The sequence below is a fragment of the Falco naumanni genome, chromosome 8 (genome assembly GCF_017639655.2).
Source record: "Falco naumanni isolate bFalNau1 chromosome 8, bFalNau1.pat, whole genome shotgun sequence".
Taxonomy (NCBI): Eukaryota; Metazoa; Chordata; class Aves; order Falconiformes; family Falconidae; genus Falco; species Falco naumanni.
The window spans coordinates 8,924,193-8,943,812 of NC_054061.1; the positions used below are offsets into that span (position 1 = coordinate 8,924,193).

Below are 19,620 nucleotides of genomic sequence, written 5' to 3' on the forward strand. Positions count from 1 at the left end.
GTCTGGCTGTAGTGGCCGATGGCAGCCTGGCTGTCACCGGCGAGTGGCCTTTCGCCATGGGACCGCATCGCGTGGAAGTCAGATTTCTCCAGTGTCTGCAAGAAGCAGCCTGGCCGAGCTGTCTCTTCAGCAGGACAGGATCTAACCTGCAGTCTCATCTCTCCGCTTCTGTTTGCTCGTCCCCTTCCATCCCAGAGGGTCCGGCTTTTTGCCCACCCTGTGGCTCACCCAGGAGCAGCCCTCCCCTGCCCGCCCAAAGGCTGGTTGAAAAGTGCCAATTAATTGTTGATGAGAAACTTGAAAACAACGTGGCAAAAAGTCATGAGCAAAAGGGTTTTAATGAAAATTGGGGTGGGGGGGGTGGGGGGAGAAAAAAATTAAAATTCTACAAACTATAAATCTAAAGAGTATTTTTGAAAACTCAATTTTAAAGGGAAAAATGGTCTAAAAAATGGCACCTTTTTATCCCAAATCATTCAGAAAGCACATTTCAACGAAACATATGCATTCATTTTCTCATCTCAAACCCAAGGTAGCTCGCGGGCTGTTTATCTGTGCACAATTTTAATGTTTGTCTTGAAATCTGTCTTACCAGGTCTGTGTGCCGTGCCTTACTAACCGATGTTTCTTCCCCACTCACTTGCTTTCCCAGCAAATTGCATGGGACTCCCAGCACTAACTCTGCCGAGGTGGTTCCATATAATCCCCATTTCTTACTAATGTTGTTTTTGTCACTTTCTTTCCCTCCCTGTCTCCATGAAAGTGGAATTAATCGGTGTTTTTCCTGCATGGCGCTTTGTTTCTGCACTGTGGACTAGGTTGTGTGTGGCAGGGAGGGCTGGTGCAGCCCTGACCATTCCTGCTAACCTGCCGATTGTCCGGTGGGGAGCACAGCACATTGAAACGGGTAAGAGTGGAGCGATGGGGCTGTGGGAGGATGGATTTCACAAGGGATGATGTGGCCCAGAAGTTCCAGGACCTTCTGCCACCACATATATTGGCAACAAATGCCTCGCAGTTAACCGTAGGAATATGTCTTCATATCTATGTCCATATCGGAGGCAGATTTCTCACTTCCCTTTTCTACAGTCAATCTGCATTGGAGAAGATGACTGTTGTCGTAAGATGGACAATTATTTTGGGGGGGAAAAAGCAAGAGCTGAATATTGTGATGACAGAGTAAGACATAAGGGTCTCCCTGACAGACTTGTGCTTGCACAAAGCATTTTGGTGGAGCCGTTTGGTTCTGCGTCTCATACAGAATGGGGGAAAATGAGATGCTAAATTAAACACACCTGATTCATACCGTTTCTGCATATGGCTGTGCCTTTGGGAGGGGAGCGCTGCCTTCTTGTAGGATGTCATTACACTGTTACATGGTACATGTGGCTCAAAGCAAATGAAAATCTAGTTCATTTAATCACAATCTGCTCATCATTTATACTCAGGGTTGTTCGCTGAGCTGGTGCCGTGAGCCAAAGCCAAAAACAGAGTGGGAGGGCTATTCCCTTGCTGGCCCCTTGTGGAGTCTTTCCTTGCAGGAGAAGGCAGCATGACCCAGCTGTTTCAGACGTGGAGGGATGACCTCTAAGGGGATGATTACCCTGTGGTTTAGCAATAAGGGTGCAAACAATGCTGGGTCTTTGCAGTTCATCCTTCCCTGAAAGCTCGTCCAACGGTGGCCTGGGAAATAGCTGTCTCTGCCCATGGGGGTAGGTGAGCCCGACATGGAGAGCAGCCTTCGGGGTGGATGGAACAGAGATATTCAGGCTGAAAGGTGAGGCAGGTGTACCCATCATGCTGTGTGAGACCACCTCTGGAAGACCCCACACACCAGGGGACATGAGAGAGATGGCAAAGGCTGACATTTGCCCTGAAGATGGCATGTCTTGAGCATTCTGGAGTGAAGAGAGCAGATGAGTGCAAGGCTTTGTCCCTGGGGGTGTCAGAGTGGAGCCCCGTGTCCTGTCCTTGAAACCTTTGCTTTTTTGCCCAGGTGGACATGCACTCAGAGCAGCATAAGTCCCCAGTACAACATCTGTGAGCAGATGGTCCAGATCCGAGACGACCACATCCGCTTCATCTCAGAGCTCGCTCGCTACAGCAACAGTGAGGTAAGCTCAGCGGGTGGTCACACGGGCTCGTTGGGTGGATGAGGCTGGGAGAGGATGAGTGTGGTCTGCCAAGGGCATGCAGTGAGGGGGGAAGAACAACACAGGTGGAACAAACCACTTCCTGATCCAGCAATAAAAAAGCAAGCTATGAAAGGCTCCTGCAGGTGCAAAGTGATGTGCACCAGCAGATCTACGGCAACGGTTTCTGCTCTTTGGCTGCAGCTTTGTTAAAGTAAGAAGCAGAAAAAAATTTGCAATTAAATGTTTATTATCAGCGAGGTGACAGAACGCCCATGACTTGCAAATGGGTCTTTTCTGTTACACAGAGCTATTGGTCAGGGCTTTGAGGAAAGTTCACAGGGGCATCTCTGTTCTCTTCATTACTGCATAGCAGCACCCTCTCTGATGGCATTGGGACTGTTTCTTGCAAATCTGTGATCTTCATTCATCACTGTTAGTTTAATGAATTGTTAACATTTTCAGCCCTTTTTGGCATTTGTAAATCAGTAAAGGACTCTCAAGGATTTCAGTAGTATTAGGCTGTCGAAAAGGAATGGGGAAGTGGAATGAAAACAGTTATTTGCTCTGAGGTGACGGGTCAGACATTTTTCTGTAGGAAATAAATTCACTGCCGGGGTAAAAAGAGCCTCACCAAGTTGTACCCCATTTCCAGAGGGACGGGATAAACACTGTTCAATTTTAGTTTGATCGTAAGGTCACGGGGAATTCGTTTCAGCTGGGATTTGAGAAAGAGATCTGTGGCTGATGTTTGGCTCAGTGAAGCCTCCCCAGCAAGTTGCTGGGTCTAGCCCTGATGCAGTGTGATGTGATGGATGTGATGTTCTCCAGGTGGTCACTGGCTCAGGACTGGACAGCCAGAAATCAGATGAAGAGTACAGAGAGCTCTTTGACCTGGCTTTGCGGGGACTGCAGCTGCTGTCCAAGTGGAGTGCCCATGTCATGGAAGTGGTGAGTGCATCCATGGAAGTGGTGAGTGTGTGTTGTCCTCCTCTTCCCAGGTGAGCGTGAATGTTTTGACATGGCATGTAAAAAAGACTGGAAAGATGAGCTTCCTTTCATGTTGCCTAGCTTCAAGCCATTAACAGACGTGCTAAGGTCAGGCAGCTAATGACCCTGAGCTCTGTACCAAATGGAGAAAGAGAGCTTTGATCATCTCACCCTGGACCTTCACCGCCCTTTGCAGGTGCTAGGAGGTCCTCACTGATATTAGGAGGGGACTGTTCTCCTAACCTGGACCACCTTGGTTAAAACCGGGCTGTTTTGGATGAGTCTGGGTCTCTCTAAAACTGTAATTCAAATGATGATGGAAATTCTTAATTTGGAAAATTTCAACCACAACTCAATAAAAGTCCACATATGTCAAAAGCCCAATATGACTGGCAACCTCCCAAATAAACAAAACCAGTATTCAGTACAGTGATGATAAAGCCAGGAAGAAGCACAAATGCTGCTCCCAGAAGTACGCCAAACAACTGCAGTAATGTCTAGGGAGTGTTTTCCTGGCATAGGTCCCTCCTCAGTCTTTCCAGCCTGGTTTCTCACTTATTGCAATGTTGACAGAGTCTCTTTCCATCTTCTAGTACTCTTGGAAGCTGGTTCATCCCACAGATAAATTCTGTAACAAGGATTGCCCAGGAACAGCAGAAGAGTATGAGAGAGCCACCCGGTACAATTACACCAGTGAAGAGAAGTTTGCCTTTGTGGAGGTAGGTACCAACTGCACAAGAACCAGCCAGGGGTGGTTGCCTGTCCATGTTCTTCAGGCCAAGGAAAGAAGGGAAGGGCATCTTGCCATACTCAGCCAGTTCCTCATCCCTGTGGCCCACGTTAAGGGATTAAGGGTTCTCACATCCATGTGGCCCTTAATTTATCCAGAACTAAGGGGCAAATTAAGTTCTTAGGAGCTCCTACTGGGATAGAAACACAGCAGCAGTGCATGGCGAGCAATTCTCTCTGTGCCTGATCGTGCTCTTCTTACGCTGTGTTTGCATGCTGGAGAAAGATAGAGTGAATCCCTGTGTTTTCTTAATATTGCTGTATTAAGCCTCTCCTGACTGAAAAGAGGTTTCAGGGCTCCTGAAAAAAAAAAAAAGGGTGGAGGTGTGATGGGTTGACCCTGGCTGGATGCCACCTAATTACCCGACCACCTAATTACCCGACCCAAGTTACTTGAGCAGAATTAATTTAGTCCCAAATTCTGTTAATGTTGGATTTATGGACCTCTTGGTACAATGGAAAAATAGCTAATACACCTAGTTTTAATTTCTGCTTCAGGTAATTGCCATGATCAAAGGTCTGCAAGTGCTGATGGGCCGGATGGAGAGTGTCTTTAACCAAGCCATCCGCAACACCATCTACGCAGCCCTGCAGGACTTTGCCCAGGTGACCCTGCGAGAGCCGCTCAGGCAGGCGGTCAGGAAGAAGAAGAATGTTCTGATCAGGTCAGCCTGTCCTTCCTGAATGTCATGCAAAGCCCGGGTATTTATCTGTGTAACACATTCGTACTGTATAAGCGCATGGCCCTGTGTACGCCTCAGGGAATACAACCAGCCAACATACCTTGGCCAGCAGCTCTTCCCAAGGTGACTTTTGGGCATGTCTCCCCCAGTAAGGACAGTGTATGTCCCCACCTCAGATACTTTTCCTCCCATATGTGCACAGCAGTGAATATTTTCATCTTGAAGTAGAATCAAGCTTAAGCACTACTTTCCCTCTCCCATCCACTCCAGCGTCCTTCAGGCAATTCGGAAGACAATCTGTGACTGGGAGGGAGGTCGAGAGCCTCCAAATGATCCTTGCTTGAGAGGTGAGAAGGATCCTAAAGGTGGATTTGATATTAAAGTCCCACGACGCGCAGTAGGACCATCGAGTACGCAGGTATGTAAATGTCCGTCTCCTGTGTGGGGAATTAATGGTCTTACAGCTGTGTAGGAATCTCCCAGCTGTGGATTAGCAGCTGTTTCTGTGGCCTGTTCCACAAAGTCTTCACACTGTTGTGTGTTAAGTGTTGATTTGATGCCTTATTTGTTGTATAGTTCCCAAAGCATCGTTTTTTAAGGATGTAATTGTCTGTAGCTCAGAAAGATGGTGGCTTATGGGTGCAAAGAGTACTAGCCACCTGGGAGAGTGTTATTTTTGGTTGTAGAGCACCATGACTGTGTGTGGTGGTGTCTCCCTGGAGAGTTGTAACTGCATGTCAACTTTCTTCCAAAGCTTTACATGGTGCGGACCATGCTGGAGTCCCTCATAGCAGACAAGAGTGGCTCAAAGAAGACTCTGAGGAGCAGCTTGGATGGGCCAATAGTCCTGGCCATTGAGGAGTTCCACAAGCAGTCCTTCTTCTTCACCCACCTTCTCAACATCAGCGGTGAGGTTACAGCAGGGGGAGGCTTGAATCCAACTCTTGCATGCTCAGAAAAGCAAAGATAGATCGGGTTTGCTCCTCATTGACCTATGCAGAAGATTTTCCTTGATTTTTTCCCAAACATTCTACTTCTGCCTGATTCAGGCATGTTTCTAGGTATTAATCATTATGCAAACAGGAGTGAGGGAGCAATAACAAACAGACACGGGGGATAGTTTATGTTCTAGGGCTGGAGTTTTCTTTCTGTCCCAAACAAACTTCTGAGCCACTGGGCACAGAAGAAATCTTCCAGAATGACTCTGAGCCATAGAAATATTCTCCTTGGAGCTCTGGAGCAAGAGGAATGATCTCTTCTTTCTTCTTCCATTACGAAGTGCTCAGACCCAGCACGGACATGGTCTGGGTTTAAAAACAGACATCCTAGAAAAATGTTCATACCCAAAACCAGTCCAGTGCGCTTCCCTCGCTGCCACCTCCTTGGGGGTAACATGGGTGCCCTCCTGCCGGGGCATCTCCTCTGTGTTTCAGAAGCGCTGCAGCAGTGCTGTGACCTGTCCCAGCTCTGGTTCCGGGAATTCTTCCTGGAGCTGACCATGGGCCGCCGCATCCAGTTCCCCATTGAAATGTCCATGCCCTGGATCCTCACGGACCATATTCTGGAAACCAAAGAACCTTCCATGATGGAGTAAGAGCCAATGGGCTGTGTTGGGACTGTGCATGCACTGGGGCTTGGGATTTTTCTGGGAGAAGGGTAGGCTGCTGATGAACAGTCTTTTTGACGTGGGAGGGAAAACAGATGTTTTTTGACTTGCGGTTACATGAATCTGTGCTGTATGAATACCTCGTTAGCAGTCGCACACGGGTGGGTTCCTGGCGCTGGCACTTACTTACGTGTCATAAACCAGCAGCTGGCAACTGCTCTGTTCTGATGTGGGCACTGCTTGGTGGTACCGTCATCTGCATGCAGCAGTCAGACAGCATGGGCAACCAAAGGGCCCTGGCTAAGGCACCTAAACACATTGGGGGGTTTATATATATGATAAATAATGAAGAATTGCTGTTATGCAAATCTAATAATGTTCTTAATATCTTCCTCATTAGGAAAACATTGTTTTCCATTTTATGGCCATTGTCAGAGCACTCTGTGAAGTGGGACAGGATGGAAGCTTTTTTAAGGGCAGAGAAGGAGCAAGTGTTGATTGAACAAGTTGCAGTTCAAATCCAGGTTTATTGTAGTGCTTCCAGCAGGGCACAAAGAAGGAGTATTTGAGGGCTGGAGGGAGTGGAAGTGACAGGAGTGCAATCAGAGAAAAGCCTCTTTTAGCACCAAGCAAGGCACATACTCTGGCTTGTTTATGCTGATATGCCCCAAAGTTAATTTAAGACATGATCTGTCTTCTTGCCCTCAGGTATGTACTGTACCCCTTGGACCTCTATAATGACAGCGCATATTATGCCTTGACCAAGTTCAAAAAGCAGTTCCTGTATGATGAAATTGAAGCTGAAGTAAGTTATCTTCATCTTTATTGTACAGAAAGAGCTCACTGGGGTCACATTGCCCTGTTTGACAGCCCCATCTAGCAGTTCAGTGCATCTCCTGAAAGAAATACCCCATCACGCTGAAAAGTTTTCAGAAGGTCAGATTTTCCAGAGAACTTACAGACTTGTTGATCCAGGGTTTGATCTTAGTGGTACCCATGGGGAACTGTGGAAGCCAAGGGCTGTCAGACACTGGGGGCATGGAGGAGTCTGTCTGATGGTCAGAGGGTTGTGAGACATCAGAGGAAAATGAGAAACCGGAGATACCCGAGAGAGAAGGATGACTGAGGATGGGGGACCAGGACCTGTAAGAACATGCAGAAATTGTAAGAGAGAAATGTAACTGCAATTTTCTGCTTACCTTGAGCGTGTGAGAACTGCAGGACTGGTTTTAGATAGTGTATCATACATGTACATATTAAATTAGAGCTCTGAGTTGAATTATATTGATCTTGCATGCGTAGGAAGGAGCTGTTCTGTGCTGGTGACACCCTCACAAAGTCCTGTTTTTTCTCCCGTAGGTGAATTTGTGCTTTGATCAATTTGTGTACAAGTTGGCAGATCAGATCTTTGCCTATTACAAAGCAATGGCTGGCAGGTAGGAGAACCTGGCTGATGATGATGATTGATGATATCGCTGCATCCAAATTGCTGTTAACTGAAAGGTTTCCCTCAGGGAGTAGCCACTTCAAGTAGACATAACAAAATAGATCATCCTTGTCCCACGGAGCTGGCTGTCCATGTCAGACCAATGTAGATGGGGAAAATGAATTAATGGTGGCAAGGGAGACATGGTAAAAAGTGAAAAAATAATAGTTGGCATCCTAATAAGCCGTCTGAGTACAGTTTGTGAGAGCAGCAGCAAAGCAAACCGAGCCTATCGAAGACACATCCTTGCTTGACTTTGTGTACCCGGCAGGTAAGTGGAAGCCTGCCATCTCTACAAAAATAGGAATACCTACTTGTCCTCACCCTAGTAAAGCAGCAGGACTTGTAAAAGCTAGAAGGGTACTCGGTATCTTAGGTCACACATCAGAGCAACTGCCTGCAGGACTTCTGCAGAGTCACTTGCTTCCTTGTGGGGAGCTAGACCTTTGTGACATTTCCTTCTTACCCCTTTAAAGAATGTGGATGAACTCTAGTGAGAGTTCTCCTCATGTCCCCAAAGGTGAACCAAGTCTTCGGTGTAAGTCTGCAATGAGTTTTGTCTCTAGATCACATTTGGCCTTGCAGAAGGAGAGCAATCAACCAAATGTTCCCACAGCACATCTTTAAGGAGGGAGCGTGCCTGTGGGACCACCCCAGTACCTGACACTAGTGATACCTTTCAGCAGAATCTTTTATCTTTTTGAATGGTTTATCCATAAAAACCAAGAATGATGGACAACAGCATGGCAGTCCCCAGTTAACAACTGCTGCTCTGTGATTTAGTGGTGTGAGCAGAGTTATTAGTGTGTGGGAATTTCTCAGCATTCAAAGCAAGATGAAAAGAAGGATGAAAACAACCCTGGAAAAGATCCAGAGAGAAGCTGACAGTGTTATGTTTCTTTTTTTCTGACACTGATTCCTTTTTTCAGTGTTTTATTGGACAAACGTTTCCGGGCTGAATGTAAGAATTATGGAGTGATTATTCCATACCCACCATCCAACCGCTACGAAACACTGCTCAAGCAGAGGCACGTTCAGGTACGCCGCAAGCAGTACACTCCAGTACTCGTAACTCTTGGTCTGTTATCATTTTGTTGGTGGTTGGATCCTAGTGCTGGGCTCAGAGTCGGTGCTGCAGTGAGAAGGGTTGAACCTTTTCTGACACACCGCACTGAGGGCATGGGGCCCGAGGGAAAAATGAGTTGTGCTCCGCATTTCCCTCTTTCCCTTTTAAGTAATTGTAAACTCAATGAAGGCATTTGCATCACCACTTTCACATTTAAGCAGACTTGGATGTTTGGTTTTAGTTTGCGTCTGTTAAAAAAAAAAATAAAATACCTTTTCCCCATCTGTATATAGCGTGCAAATATCGTCTCTTCTTTTTGCAGTTGCTGGGTAGATCAATCGACCTGAACAGGCTCATTACCCAGCGCATCTCAGCAGCAATGTACAAATCGTTAGACCAGGCCATTAGCCGCTTTGAGAGCGAGGACCTGACATCCATAGTGGTAAGAACTGTTATTGACTGTGAGTATGAACAGAGACAACAATGTGCTGCTATGGATATACAGCCAACTGTCTTCTGCTTCCAGTCCCACCTACAGCAGGTTTCAGCCACACATGTTTCATTCTTTATGCTGCTGAGTCTCTACTATTTATGCAGCTTTTATTGCATTATTATTGGACCATTAAGTATCTGCATAAATCACAAGGTGACAGTCAGCAGTTAGATTTTGCATAGTTCATATAAGAGAGTCCTGTAACCTGGGAGAAGGAAATCTTGACTTTCCCCTGTTGAGGGTGGCTGAGACATCGTTTAGGTGTGCGCAGGATTTGCTGTCTTTGATACCTTACAGGAGCATCAGAGTCAAGTAGTGTAAAATTACTGGTTTCCACCTTTGGAGGACTCTGTTGTGAAAGCCAGCCAGTGCTCAGCAGGGAACAAATTAATTTTGCTTCCTGCAGATTTACGAGACACTGGACCAGGACCCCCCTGAGTGGAGGTGCAATTGGCCTTGGCCACTGAATTAAATTGATGTCTTTAGCATTTTCTGCATCCTCACCTGGAAAGTTCTGTGTAGGTGTGCATACAAAATCATTCCTCCGGCAATTAAATCAGCTGTTTCTGTTGTCAGCTTGGTAATGGGTTGCATTTGCTGCTGCTTTATGTGCTGCAGGAGCTGGAGTGGCTCTTGGAAATAAATCGCCTGACTCACAGGTTGCTGTGCAAGCACATGACTTTGGACAGCTTTGATGCCATGTTCCGGGAGGCCAACCACAATGTCTCCGCACCCTATGGGCGCATCACCCTCCACGTCTTCTGGGAGCTCAACTTTGACTTTCTACCCAATTACTGCTACAATGGATCCACCAACAGGTGAGGAGGAAGACCAACGCAGGGGGCATCTGGAGACCCTGCTTTTCTCTCCAAAATGTCAAACCTGCCACGTAACACTCACATGCATTGCGGTGAGGTTTGCATTCCTTATGGGATGCAATAGTTACACTGTAAATGAAGTTAAAGCCCACCAGCTCCCCTTGGAAATGTTAGTAAGAAATGCAAGCAGCAGTTAGTGATTGAACTAGCTTAGTCTAGAGAGTTGGTTTACTAAGCAGCAGAACTGTGGCAGCTGCTCATATATGGGTTTCTTGGCTGCCCCAAAGGAGAACAAACCTCACCTTTGGTAGGTTAAACTGATCTTTTACACCACCAATAGTTTGGGGCAGGAGTTTGCATTCCAGGTGATGAACTGGTAATTAGTCTGCAACTGCAGTTCACCCAGACCATGCTGTATCCGCACTCAACACAGTTACCTGGGCTCTGACAGCTTTCCCTCCCGTCTCCCGTGCGTGCCACAGGTTTGTGAGGACAGCGATCCCATTCACGCAGGAACCCCAGCGGGACAAGCCAGCCAATGTTCAGCCGTATTACCTCTATGGATCCAAGGTCAGTAAATGAGCCACAGCAGCCAGAAGGGATGGATGTTGGAAGTATTTATTTAGGAAGAAAGAAATGCAAGAACTAGTTCATTAACAGAATGGTGGGTGCAAATGTGCAGTGTTGTGTTGCTGTGTGAATCCAAAAAGCCATGCAAGAGGCAGATTCAGTGTGCTTTTGCTATTACTTTCCTGTATTCCTCTCCGTAACATGCCCAGTTTAAGGGATGCTGACACTGCTCTGGGCTTAGCGTTTACGCTGAGACCAAGTCGCATCCACTTAAATGTGCAGAGAGGAGACCAAGTTGGAGCTCCAAAGCAGTGCTCCTCCCCAAGTTAGGTACCGCTTCAGGAATCCCATTTGTAGTTCAAAATGGGAATTACTAAAATACTTTGTGCAAATGTAGACTACTTCATACTGACAAAAGGCTCTTTTTGTCAGGCTGCGATGACTGTTTATACAGGCATTATGAGGGCTTGGAGTGTGATGCTGGTGGAGCATCACTCAAGTGTGAAAGTACTTGAGTGGAGTTTATTTCTTTTGCATGTTGATTGATGACTCTGAAGTGAATCTACAGCACTGATGAAGATTAGCTAGTGACATTACAGTCAGCCAAGCCTGGCCCTTCCCAGAGAGCTGAATCGGTTTCTTTTAAAAAAACCCTCAGCAAATGAGAATATTTTTGTCGCTTGACAAAAATCTTTCTCCCTGCAGCCAATGCCCCCACCTCATGTTCTACCCTGGGACAGACAGCCCCCGTGGACACACAGACAGTCCTGTTGGCAGGAGCTGGGAAAGAGCAGCGCGAACCAAACAGGGTTCTCTAAGCAGGGTCTGTCTTGATATTGCTCTCATTGAAGGCCATGCTGCGGCAAGATGGCCCTTTTATCATCGCTGTTTTTATAGGAAAAAAAGCAGTGAGGGGATCTGTAGGGACTCTCCCTCTTGAAACTGGAGCTCCGCATTAGCACTGTGGTCATGGGGACTTCCAGAAGCTCCTCTCTCAGTCCATCGTTCAGTGGCCCCTCCAGCGAGCTGCTCCCTTCACCCGCTTCGTCAGGGCTGTCATCGGGGTGCTTCAGCCTCGCAGCCCGGTGGCACCGTGCCGACCAGAACTGCAGGCAGCCGTAGGCCAGGAGAGCAATGAAGCAGAGGAGCAGCAGGCTGCTCACCATCCACATGGAGGTGGTAGACTCATGCTTAGAGCCACCAAAAACCAGAGGGGTTTTGTCCAGAGTGTGGAAGGTGGTGCAGTGGTTGCTGGAGGGGTAAGAGTTCTTGCACGTGATGCAGAGGACGTAGATGGTGGATGGGGTGAGTCGGTGGAGGACAAGGGAGCTGAGGGGGTGAGGAACTCGCTCCTCGCGGTGGAAGTTTTGGCGTAAGTAGCCAGCGAAGACGCTGTTCCAGTTGGGGCGGTACATGACGTGGTAGTAGTTCTCTGGACAGGGGTTGTTCATGGCCCAGGAGACGGTGGCGCTGGTGTAAGTGATGTTGTGCACTTCGATGTTCATTGTGCCCCTGAAACCAGATGCAGGGAGAGGCTGAGTTGCCTGGTTTGTGTACAGGCTCAGAGGACACTGACATCAGTGGAGTCTTCCCACCAGCTTTACTGGCCCTTAGATTGGACTCAGGACTATGCCTGGCTCTTAGATTGGGTTTAGATTAGATGCTAGATCTTAGATGGCTAAAATTACAAAAGATGAATCCTGCTGGTTCCCAGATTACTGTATCACCCTACTTCATAACCAAAAATACCCAACGGGGACATAGGACATGCTTTATGCTCTAGTTAGATTTTTTTTAAAATCTCTTCTTTATGACTAGTTGTCTGTATAGGAAGCTTTTTTAGCTCTTTCGTTTCCCATGGAATAGAAAAGGTACTGCAAGTGTGATTAACATAAACTAATCATTAAACTAGCTCCAGCTTGCCTTGTGAAGCTGCCAATAGAGATTTTGATTTTACACCTAAATGCCATTTAAAAAGCTGCATAATGATTAATTCGCTGGTTTGCTTGCTGCGTTTTCTGTACCTTACTTGTTGCTTAATAGAGCATAAACTCTTCCTGTTCCTGCAGCATCTCACTGTAATATCACAATCTTAGATGTGAAATCTAAAGGTTGGTGAAATATAAAATCAGCACCTTTAGGGAAATACAAATATATGAATAATAAGTACAAAGCTCTCCCCCAGATAAAAGATGCTGATCACTAACAAATTACTGTTTAGAAACAGCCACAAATTAATACATCACTCCTTTAGATCCCCAGAGTGTTCTCTGAGCCTCATTGCAGGGTTTTCTCTCCCAACCAGCCAAGAGCTCCATGCAATAGAACCGGTTTGGTTTTGTCCTTCTTCCTCTCTCATTTAGTATAGCTAACTTTCCTTTCATTCACTCAAAAATCAGCTCCTCTTAACTGTTTTAACCCTTCTTACATGAAAAGCAGAACAGCACGCACGCCCATCGCTGAGCCCTGTAGCAGCCGCTTACCTCTCTGGGCAGGTCCGCAGTGGCCGGCGGTGCTGGTGAGGTGCTGGTGAGGTGCTGGTGAGGTGCTGGTGAGCAGCGTGGCCCCAGGCAGCGCCTTCCCCTCTTCCCACCGCTCGCCTCCCTCCTCTGCTACATCCCTTCCCCTCGCGCTGCCTCATATTATACCCGTCTGGGGCTCCGTCATCTCTCACCATAGCAACCAGTAAGAAAGGATGGGCAGGCATCTTCAAGTGATTTGGGAATGTTATCCCTAAAAGCTCTTGCCTGAGAGGAATAGGTGTCTCTGAGGTGGAAAAAACAAGCCAGGTAATTTTGTTTGCTGGCGTGTTTGGGTCGGTTGGGGTTTTCCTTTTTTCCCCACTATCCACAGTCCCCCAGCAAGACCATCAGTGCCCCCCCGCAGGGTCTGGGCTTAGAGACATGTTGGCACATGGTGTTAAATCTGGGATCCTGGCCTGCAATACACATTGATAATTTAGCATTCAGAGGCTTTATCTATCGTTCTATGATTTCTTGCAGATTTAAACTACTGATTTAAGCCAAAGCCAGTGAGCAGCGGATTTTCATCCCTAATTGCTGCAGCAGCGTCCATTAGCTTTTTAATATTTTCTAAACTGTGTGATGGGAATAGGAACTGGGTTTGCAAAGACCTTGAGCTCCTGCTGAACTCCCGTGGGATTAAGACAGGCTCTTCTTTGAATGCCCCTGCCTTGTAGACAGCTCAGGGATTCGCCTGTTAGTCTGGCAAGAGGGCAGGAGGGAGAGGCAAAGCCAGTGCCAGCGGTGTTTCGGGGGAGCAGCTCGAGTCTGTGGCCAGGAGGGGACAGACGTGGCACCAGGGACAGACGTGGCACTGGGTCTGGTAAGGAGAGGCTCTGAACAAGTGACTCGCTGCTCCCTGAAGCCAAAATGTATTCAAGAGAGGAAGTTTCCCAGAAGAAATGTTGGGTCTGGGTCTGGAGTTACCCATTCCATGTTGTTCCTGGAAAGGTGCTTGCAACATTTCAAAGATCTTCTAAATATCAACAGTGATAAGCTGATGCAAACTGCATCAGAAGAGGTTATTACAAGCCTGGGGAGTACATGCAACCCTTGCTTTTGATTTATGTTTTGCAGTTCTGGATGTTTTGGTTTTGTCTTCCAAGATCTGTATTCCCTTCTGTCTCTGTGCGTGAGCTGTGGCTGCCAGCGAGCTGAAAACTGGGAGCAGAGATGAAAATAATTATGGGCAGGGATGGAAGTGAAAGTGCTCCCAGGTGGCTTCCTGCCTCTTAAATGGCTTGGTCCTGCTTACAAGAGCAGGTGGATGGAGAGCTCTTAGCTGGTCCCATGCTGTGAGTAAAGTACATCCTTCCCCGCAGGGAGAGAGCTGAGCATATAAATCCGTGCTTCAGAAAGGTGGATTACATGAGGTGGTAAAGTTTTCATGAGAGAACTGCTTTCTTACGGCATTTGGGTTGTTGAATTTATCAGTGTTCATAGCCGCTTCAAAATTTTCACAAATAAGATGTGTTAGCAGGAAAGGAGGAAACAGGAAAACAAAAATAGCTGGATTAGGCCAGCAAAGGGTCCTGCTGACCTTTCTGCGTGCCTAGCTCAAAGGAAAACCCAGCAATGTTTTCAGTGGTGTTGGTATTATCTGCTCGCAAAATCAAGCTTGCACCAGTTTACACTGGTGAGGTGCTGGAAATTCTCATTTCCCAGGATGAGAAGATGCTAAAACCGTGCCAGTGTCAGGACTGCTCCAGCACTGGTGTTCTCCATGTCTGCAGGTGGACTCAGCTGTGGGCCCTGCCTGGGACCCTTCACTCCTCATCGGAGGATGCAACCGCGGTTGTGCTCCGGTGGCCGGCAGAAAATGAGCCATTTTCTGTCATTCAGCCACTTACAAAACAGCAGGTTGCCAAGTCTCTAACAAAAAAGCTGCAAAATTACCAGCAACCCACTACTTACTGCTCATTGACTGCTTCTTAGTGCTGTAAATGCTTTAGATTGGGCTTCACTTACGTACTTTCACAAGTGCTTCTCTTTTTCTTGGCACTGCCAGACCCAGGGTCACATCAGACTCTCTGGAAATCCCAGCTTCCATTTCCCTGGTTGAATTCCACCACCCCCCACCCCCCCATTTTTTAGCAAGCACGCAGGCAGATGTAACCTGAAGGACAGTACATGCTGCCGGCACTTGTAAAAATAGTTGCGGCGTGTGAATGGGATGGAGCAATGCTATTTTCTGCTTCCATGTCTGCAGCAACAGCACAAAGGCGTTAAAGAGCTGTGGTTGCTGCAGGAGGTGTTGGCAGCGGGGGCTGCTGATCCCCCTCCGACCGACCGCGTGGGCTGTGCTACCTGGCCTGCCGTGGCCACCAGCTTGGGAAATCACAGCAGTGTATACAGTCCCTGAAAATCAGTAGTTGGTATAGCGCGGCGTTACGCTAAGACACAGAATATACCCAGACACAGCCTCAGTACAGTATATAAACACGCCTGCTGCATTGTGTATGTCCTGTCCATCCCAGTTAGGGAAAATAATATTTTTTGGCATCAAGGTCTCGACTGATGCAGCCGAATATGGTAAAAGCTTTCTAGGGAGAGCGAAGGTTCCTTGTGGCAGGGGAAGGAACCAGGCCATATGCGGGCTGCTTGGCTGAGAGACCCTCCTCTGACAATTCTGGTCAGAATTGTTTTTCACTTTCTAAGACACCATCTCAGCTGTCGCACTGAGGTTAGGTTGGCTGGGAGCCTGGACTAGTTATGTGCAGTCCTTTTTTGTCTCTAAGTATATTCCTCTTTTGTAAGTTCTGCTTTTTTCCAAGGGGGTTCTGGCAGAGGCACATCTTTTATTTCTCTCTCTGATCTATTGTATTGGATAAAACTGTCCCTGCTTTCCCTCAGGTGAGCTCAGACAGGTCTGGGTGACGGCCAACAAACAAGTTCAAAGACACGGGTATGACAACTGGGTTTTGTTCTGCTTCATTTGCTGCTGAATCAGCTCTGGAGCATCCCTAGTAACCTCCTGAGCTCCCAAAGCAACGTGGGGGCCTTCTCCACGTGCTCCCAAGTACAGGCGGCTGTCCCTGTTGGCCGGCCCTGAGCCCTGGGCACAGGGTGGGTCATCTGGGCTCTGCGGGATGCCGGCAGCTCTGCGCTGCACTGCAGATCCCAGCGTGCCTGTGCTCCCGGCCTCCCGGCCCCAAAACCTGCCCGTTTGGCCCCAAACCAGAGGTGGGGCAGACCTCCACAGTGTCTTCAGCAGCTGGTGCTCCCAGGGGGCAGCAAGACTGGGGGCTTTGCTCTGGCTCTCCGAGGGGGTGGCCGCGGGCAGCCCAGCACGGGGGAGCTAGCCGTGCCATGCAGCCAGCTTGTACCTTCAGCTGTTTTGTCTTAAAATACCCACTGGTGTCATTTTTTACATCCTACAGTCTTTACCCCAGGCTGTGTATCTCACCCTTAAATGGAGTTACATTTTTAATTGGTGGCAGAGTAGTATTATTAGACGCAAGCCTGCTGCTGATGCGCTGTGTGGCTCTGCGGAGAGAGCTCGATGAACCTCCCTCATCTTGCAGACAGGCAGGGATGAATCATCCCGTGTGCCTGCAGCCAGGGCACATCCTAAAATGTGTCTTCTCCCAATCGGCTTATTGCTGAGACCCCCACCTGAGGGAAAAGCCTGCCTGAAAGCCGCTCTCCAGCCCCATTATCCTGCTGAGAGGCAAGGCAGTGCTGCGGGGTGGGGGACTGCGTGCTCGCTGCCCCTACAGCAAAATGCCAGCCCTGCTATGGGGAAGGTCTGACCAGTTGCTCCACAAGTGGCAGTAGCTCATCTCAGCGGACCATGGCACGTGCCCGGATGGGAGACCCACCTCCTAGCCGTGGAATAGCAAAGAGGCTTCCAGAAATGAGTGTGGATTCATGAGCCCACTGAAATGGGGATGTTTAGTTCCCCCTCCCCAGTCTGGATGAGCCGCTGGTGTGCTAACTGTGGGGAAGTAACAGGCCAAAGGATCCTATGGGGAGGCACTGGGGGCAGCCTGGCTCACCCCTGCAGCACAGCACCTCCTGGAGATGCCTGGGGCTGGAGCGATGCATTGCAAAAGCCACAGCAACAAAATCCTGGGGGAGTGTTGCTGGGCTGGGGCCCTGGCAGGTTACAGGCTTCCCTCTGGGATAATCCCAGATATTCGGCAAATATTCCAGGCTGGGCATTACCTGGTGTCTAAACAGACACACTTTTCAAAATATCCACTACTGCTTGTTTTCCTAGGTATCAGTGTGCATATCTAGTGGCTTTGGATCAGCCTACCAAATAGATTTTTAAAGACTTGGTTACCTGAGGATGCAGATGGAAGCCTAAGCAGGATGCTCAAATGCCCTTCTCTTAACAGCAGCTGGCATCCAAGGAGCTTTGAAAGTACGCTTCTGCCTGCCTAAATAATTTTTAAACTGTGGCCTGTACTTACTCAGTGCCTTTTTGTTTATTTTTGATGGGAGAGGAAGTTCACACTCATTGTGAATGAATATGCTCCAGACCCTCCAAGGTAGCCTTTCTGTAGATTATTATAGTGTTAAAGGGTTTTTTTCAACGACCAGGACCAGGAGGTGGAACTGTGTACAAAAAATAGGGAACTTTCTAACTGTGTCTTCTTTCTGCTAGCTTTTTCAAGGAGCACTTAGGAATTACAGTAGACAATAAGCTGCTGGACCAGAGCAGCGGGACAGTAACAAGATGACAATTAATTAATTGAGTAAAGCAACTGACAAGTCTATGAAAGCGCAATCAGTACATCAGTCTGCTGAAATTCTATATCTGAGAGGAAAAGAAAATATTGTTTTGATTCTTAGCAAATCACTTTGTAACTCATTAGTAACTTAAATGAAGTGTTGAAGTAAATTTTGAGGAAGTGAGTCAGAACTGGAGGACAACTGAAGAGCGGCTGCATTGCAATTGCTGGGAGCAGCGGTGCTGGAGGATAGGCAACATTCCATCCCGTTCTGCTGCTTCAGCACTTGCTCCCTTTCACCCTAAGCTCTTCAGTGCCCTGGTCCCTCCACTCCCATGGCTCCGTTACTGGCAGGGAAGGGGATCCCTGTGGAGTGGGGTCTGCAGCAGCCGCAGGGAAGCCAGCTCCCTGCTGCAGGAGGATGCGCTGTGCCTCTGGCGTGCAGCGTTCACACAAGAAGCAGTCAGCCTTGCACCGCACGTTTGGGATACAGTTTAATTTGTTTTCTTATGCGTGTTTAAGAAAGATCTTTTGGTGAACGTGAGCCAGGGGTTTCACTGTGTTGCTGGAAGGGGCACTGCATGCTAGAATCTTTTCAAGAACATGCTTCTTTGCTGCTTACCGAGGCTGCAGTTATAGGTGTCGTCGGGGGAGACTGCTGGGCGGAATCGTGATGCCACCACTTCTATTGCAGAGCCTGAGCCGAGCATGTGGTGTCTCAGCTAAATCTGATTTTCAGTATATTTTTTGCAGATCACACAAGTGAGTTAATTCCCCCTATTTCTGTTTCCCTCACACCAAATGGATCCTATAAATGCTTCCAGTGATAAAACATTGCAGCAATTTCCCCATTTCCAAGATTACACTGATAAGAATGCATTCCTGGAAATCACTTTCTGTTTTCTGCTGCTGAAAGTTTTTGGGGTCAGAGTCCTGAGTACTGTTCTCTCTAGACCAGGGTTAGATTCTTGCCCTTTTCACAGTCCCATGGGGATGACTGTTAAGTACAGAGGCTGATGTGGAGCTCTGCAGGATGCAAAAAGGATCTTTTCTGTGTCTCTTCCAGCTGCCCTTAAGCACAGATGCAGCTGTTCCTACTTTTCTTAATAAGCCTCATTTAAAGCAAATGCCCATGGTTACCTGTATATAAAGCTTTTTGTTTTAGCAGAGAAGAACTTAGTTTGAAGAGTCAAAGGCCCAGTGAACTGAAATCCTTGGAATGTGTGGGAGAGTAAATTACCTTGGGAATGAAAGTGCTGTTGCTACATAGCATGGTAATAAACCTTGTGATGTGACAGCGTATTGAGATTAGAATGTATCTGACTATGTAGGAAGAAAAGCAATCTCCTCTGCCACACGAAGCAGAAGAAATGGGAATTGTTGTGGGTATTTATTATTTCTCCTTCTCTTTCTTAAAAATTATTTGAAGTGATGGAACATAATACTGTGCCAAGAGAACTACTTACAGGTCTGGTAAATGCCCCTGTCTAACTGTCATTGTGCTTCTGATTTCTCAGCCTCTCAACATTGCCTACAGTCACATCTATAGCTCCTACCGCAATTTTGTGGGGCCACCTCATTTCAAGACGATCTGCAGGCTTCTTGGCTATCAAGGCATCGCAGTGGTCATGGAAGAGCTGTTGAAGATCGTCAAGAGCCTGGTAATTCTGAGCCTAACCCTGGCAATGGAGAGACCTAGATGCCTTGAGAAGCCCAGTCAGAACAGTCAGCCTGGGCTTTGGGTTCAGGGTGTTCGCGTCTGGGTACCTTCAAGTCCCTTGATCCA

The 19,620-nt window shown here is 47.7% G+C and overlaps 2 protein-coding genes across 6 annotated transcripts in view; one reads left to right on the forward strand and one right to left on the reverse strand.

The window, feature by feature from the left end:
* CYFIP2 (cytoplasmic FMR1 interacting protein 2) overlaps window positions 1-19,620 on the forward strand; it is a 55,185-nt gene that overhangs the window by 19,926 nt on the left and 15,639 nt on the right. For all 4 annotated transcript variants that reach the window (XM_040603881.1, XM_040603885.1, XM_040603883.1 and 1 more), the window contains exons 11-24: window positions 1,997-2,114; window positions 2,964-3,083; window positions 3,716-3,841; window positions 4,410-4,576; window positions 4,865-5,012; window positions 5,349-5,502; window positions 6,028-6,184; window positions 6,909-7,005; window positions 7,560-7,636; window positions 8,616-8,724; window positions 9,075-9,194; window positions 9,864-10,063; window positions 10,546-10,633; window positions 19,352-19,495. In XM_040603881.1, coding sequence (XP_040459815.1) covers window positions 1,997-2,114; window positions 2,964-3,083; window positions 3,716-3,841; window positions 4,410-4,576; window positions 4,865-5,012; window positions 5,349-5,502; window positions 6,028-6,184; window positions 6,909-7,005; window positions 7,560-7,636; window positions 8,616-8,724; window positions 9,075-9,194; window positions 9,864-10,063; window positions 10,546-10,633; window positions 19,352-19,495 — 1,825 coding nt within the window. The remainder of the gene's footprint in view (window positions 1-1,996; window positions 2,115-2,963; window positions 3,084-3,715; window positions 3,842-4,409; window positions 4,577-4,864; window positions 5,013-5,348; window positions 5,503-6,027; window positions 6,185-6,908; window positions 7,006-7,559; window positions 7,637-8,615; window positions 8,725-9,074; window positions 9,195-9,863; window positions 10,064-10,545; window positions 10,634-19,351; window positions 19,496-19,620) is intronic.
* The window catches only part of FNDC9 (fibronectin type III domain containing 9), a 34,454-nt gene continuing 25,499 nt past the window's right edge, over window positions 10,666-19,620 (reverse strand). Inside the window, exons 1-2 of one of the 2 annotated variants that reach the window (XM_040603889.1) lie at window positions 13,117-15,843; window positions 10,666-12,145 (exon numbers count right to left, since the gene is read on the reverse strand). In XM_040603889.1, coding sequence (XP_040459823.1) covers window positions 11,476-12,145; window positions 13,117-13,340 — 894 coding nt within the window. In that variant the 5' untranslated portion in view covers window positions 13,341-15,843 and the 3' untranslated portion in view covers window positions 10,666-11,475. Of the gene's footprint in view, window positions 12,146-13,116; window positions 15,844-19,620 lie in introns of those variants that run through there. The other variant, XM_040603890.1, reaches the window with a different exon arrangement.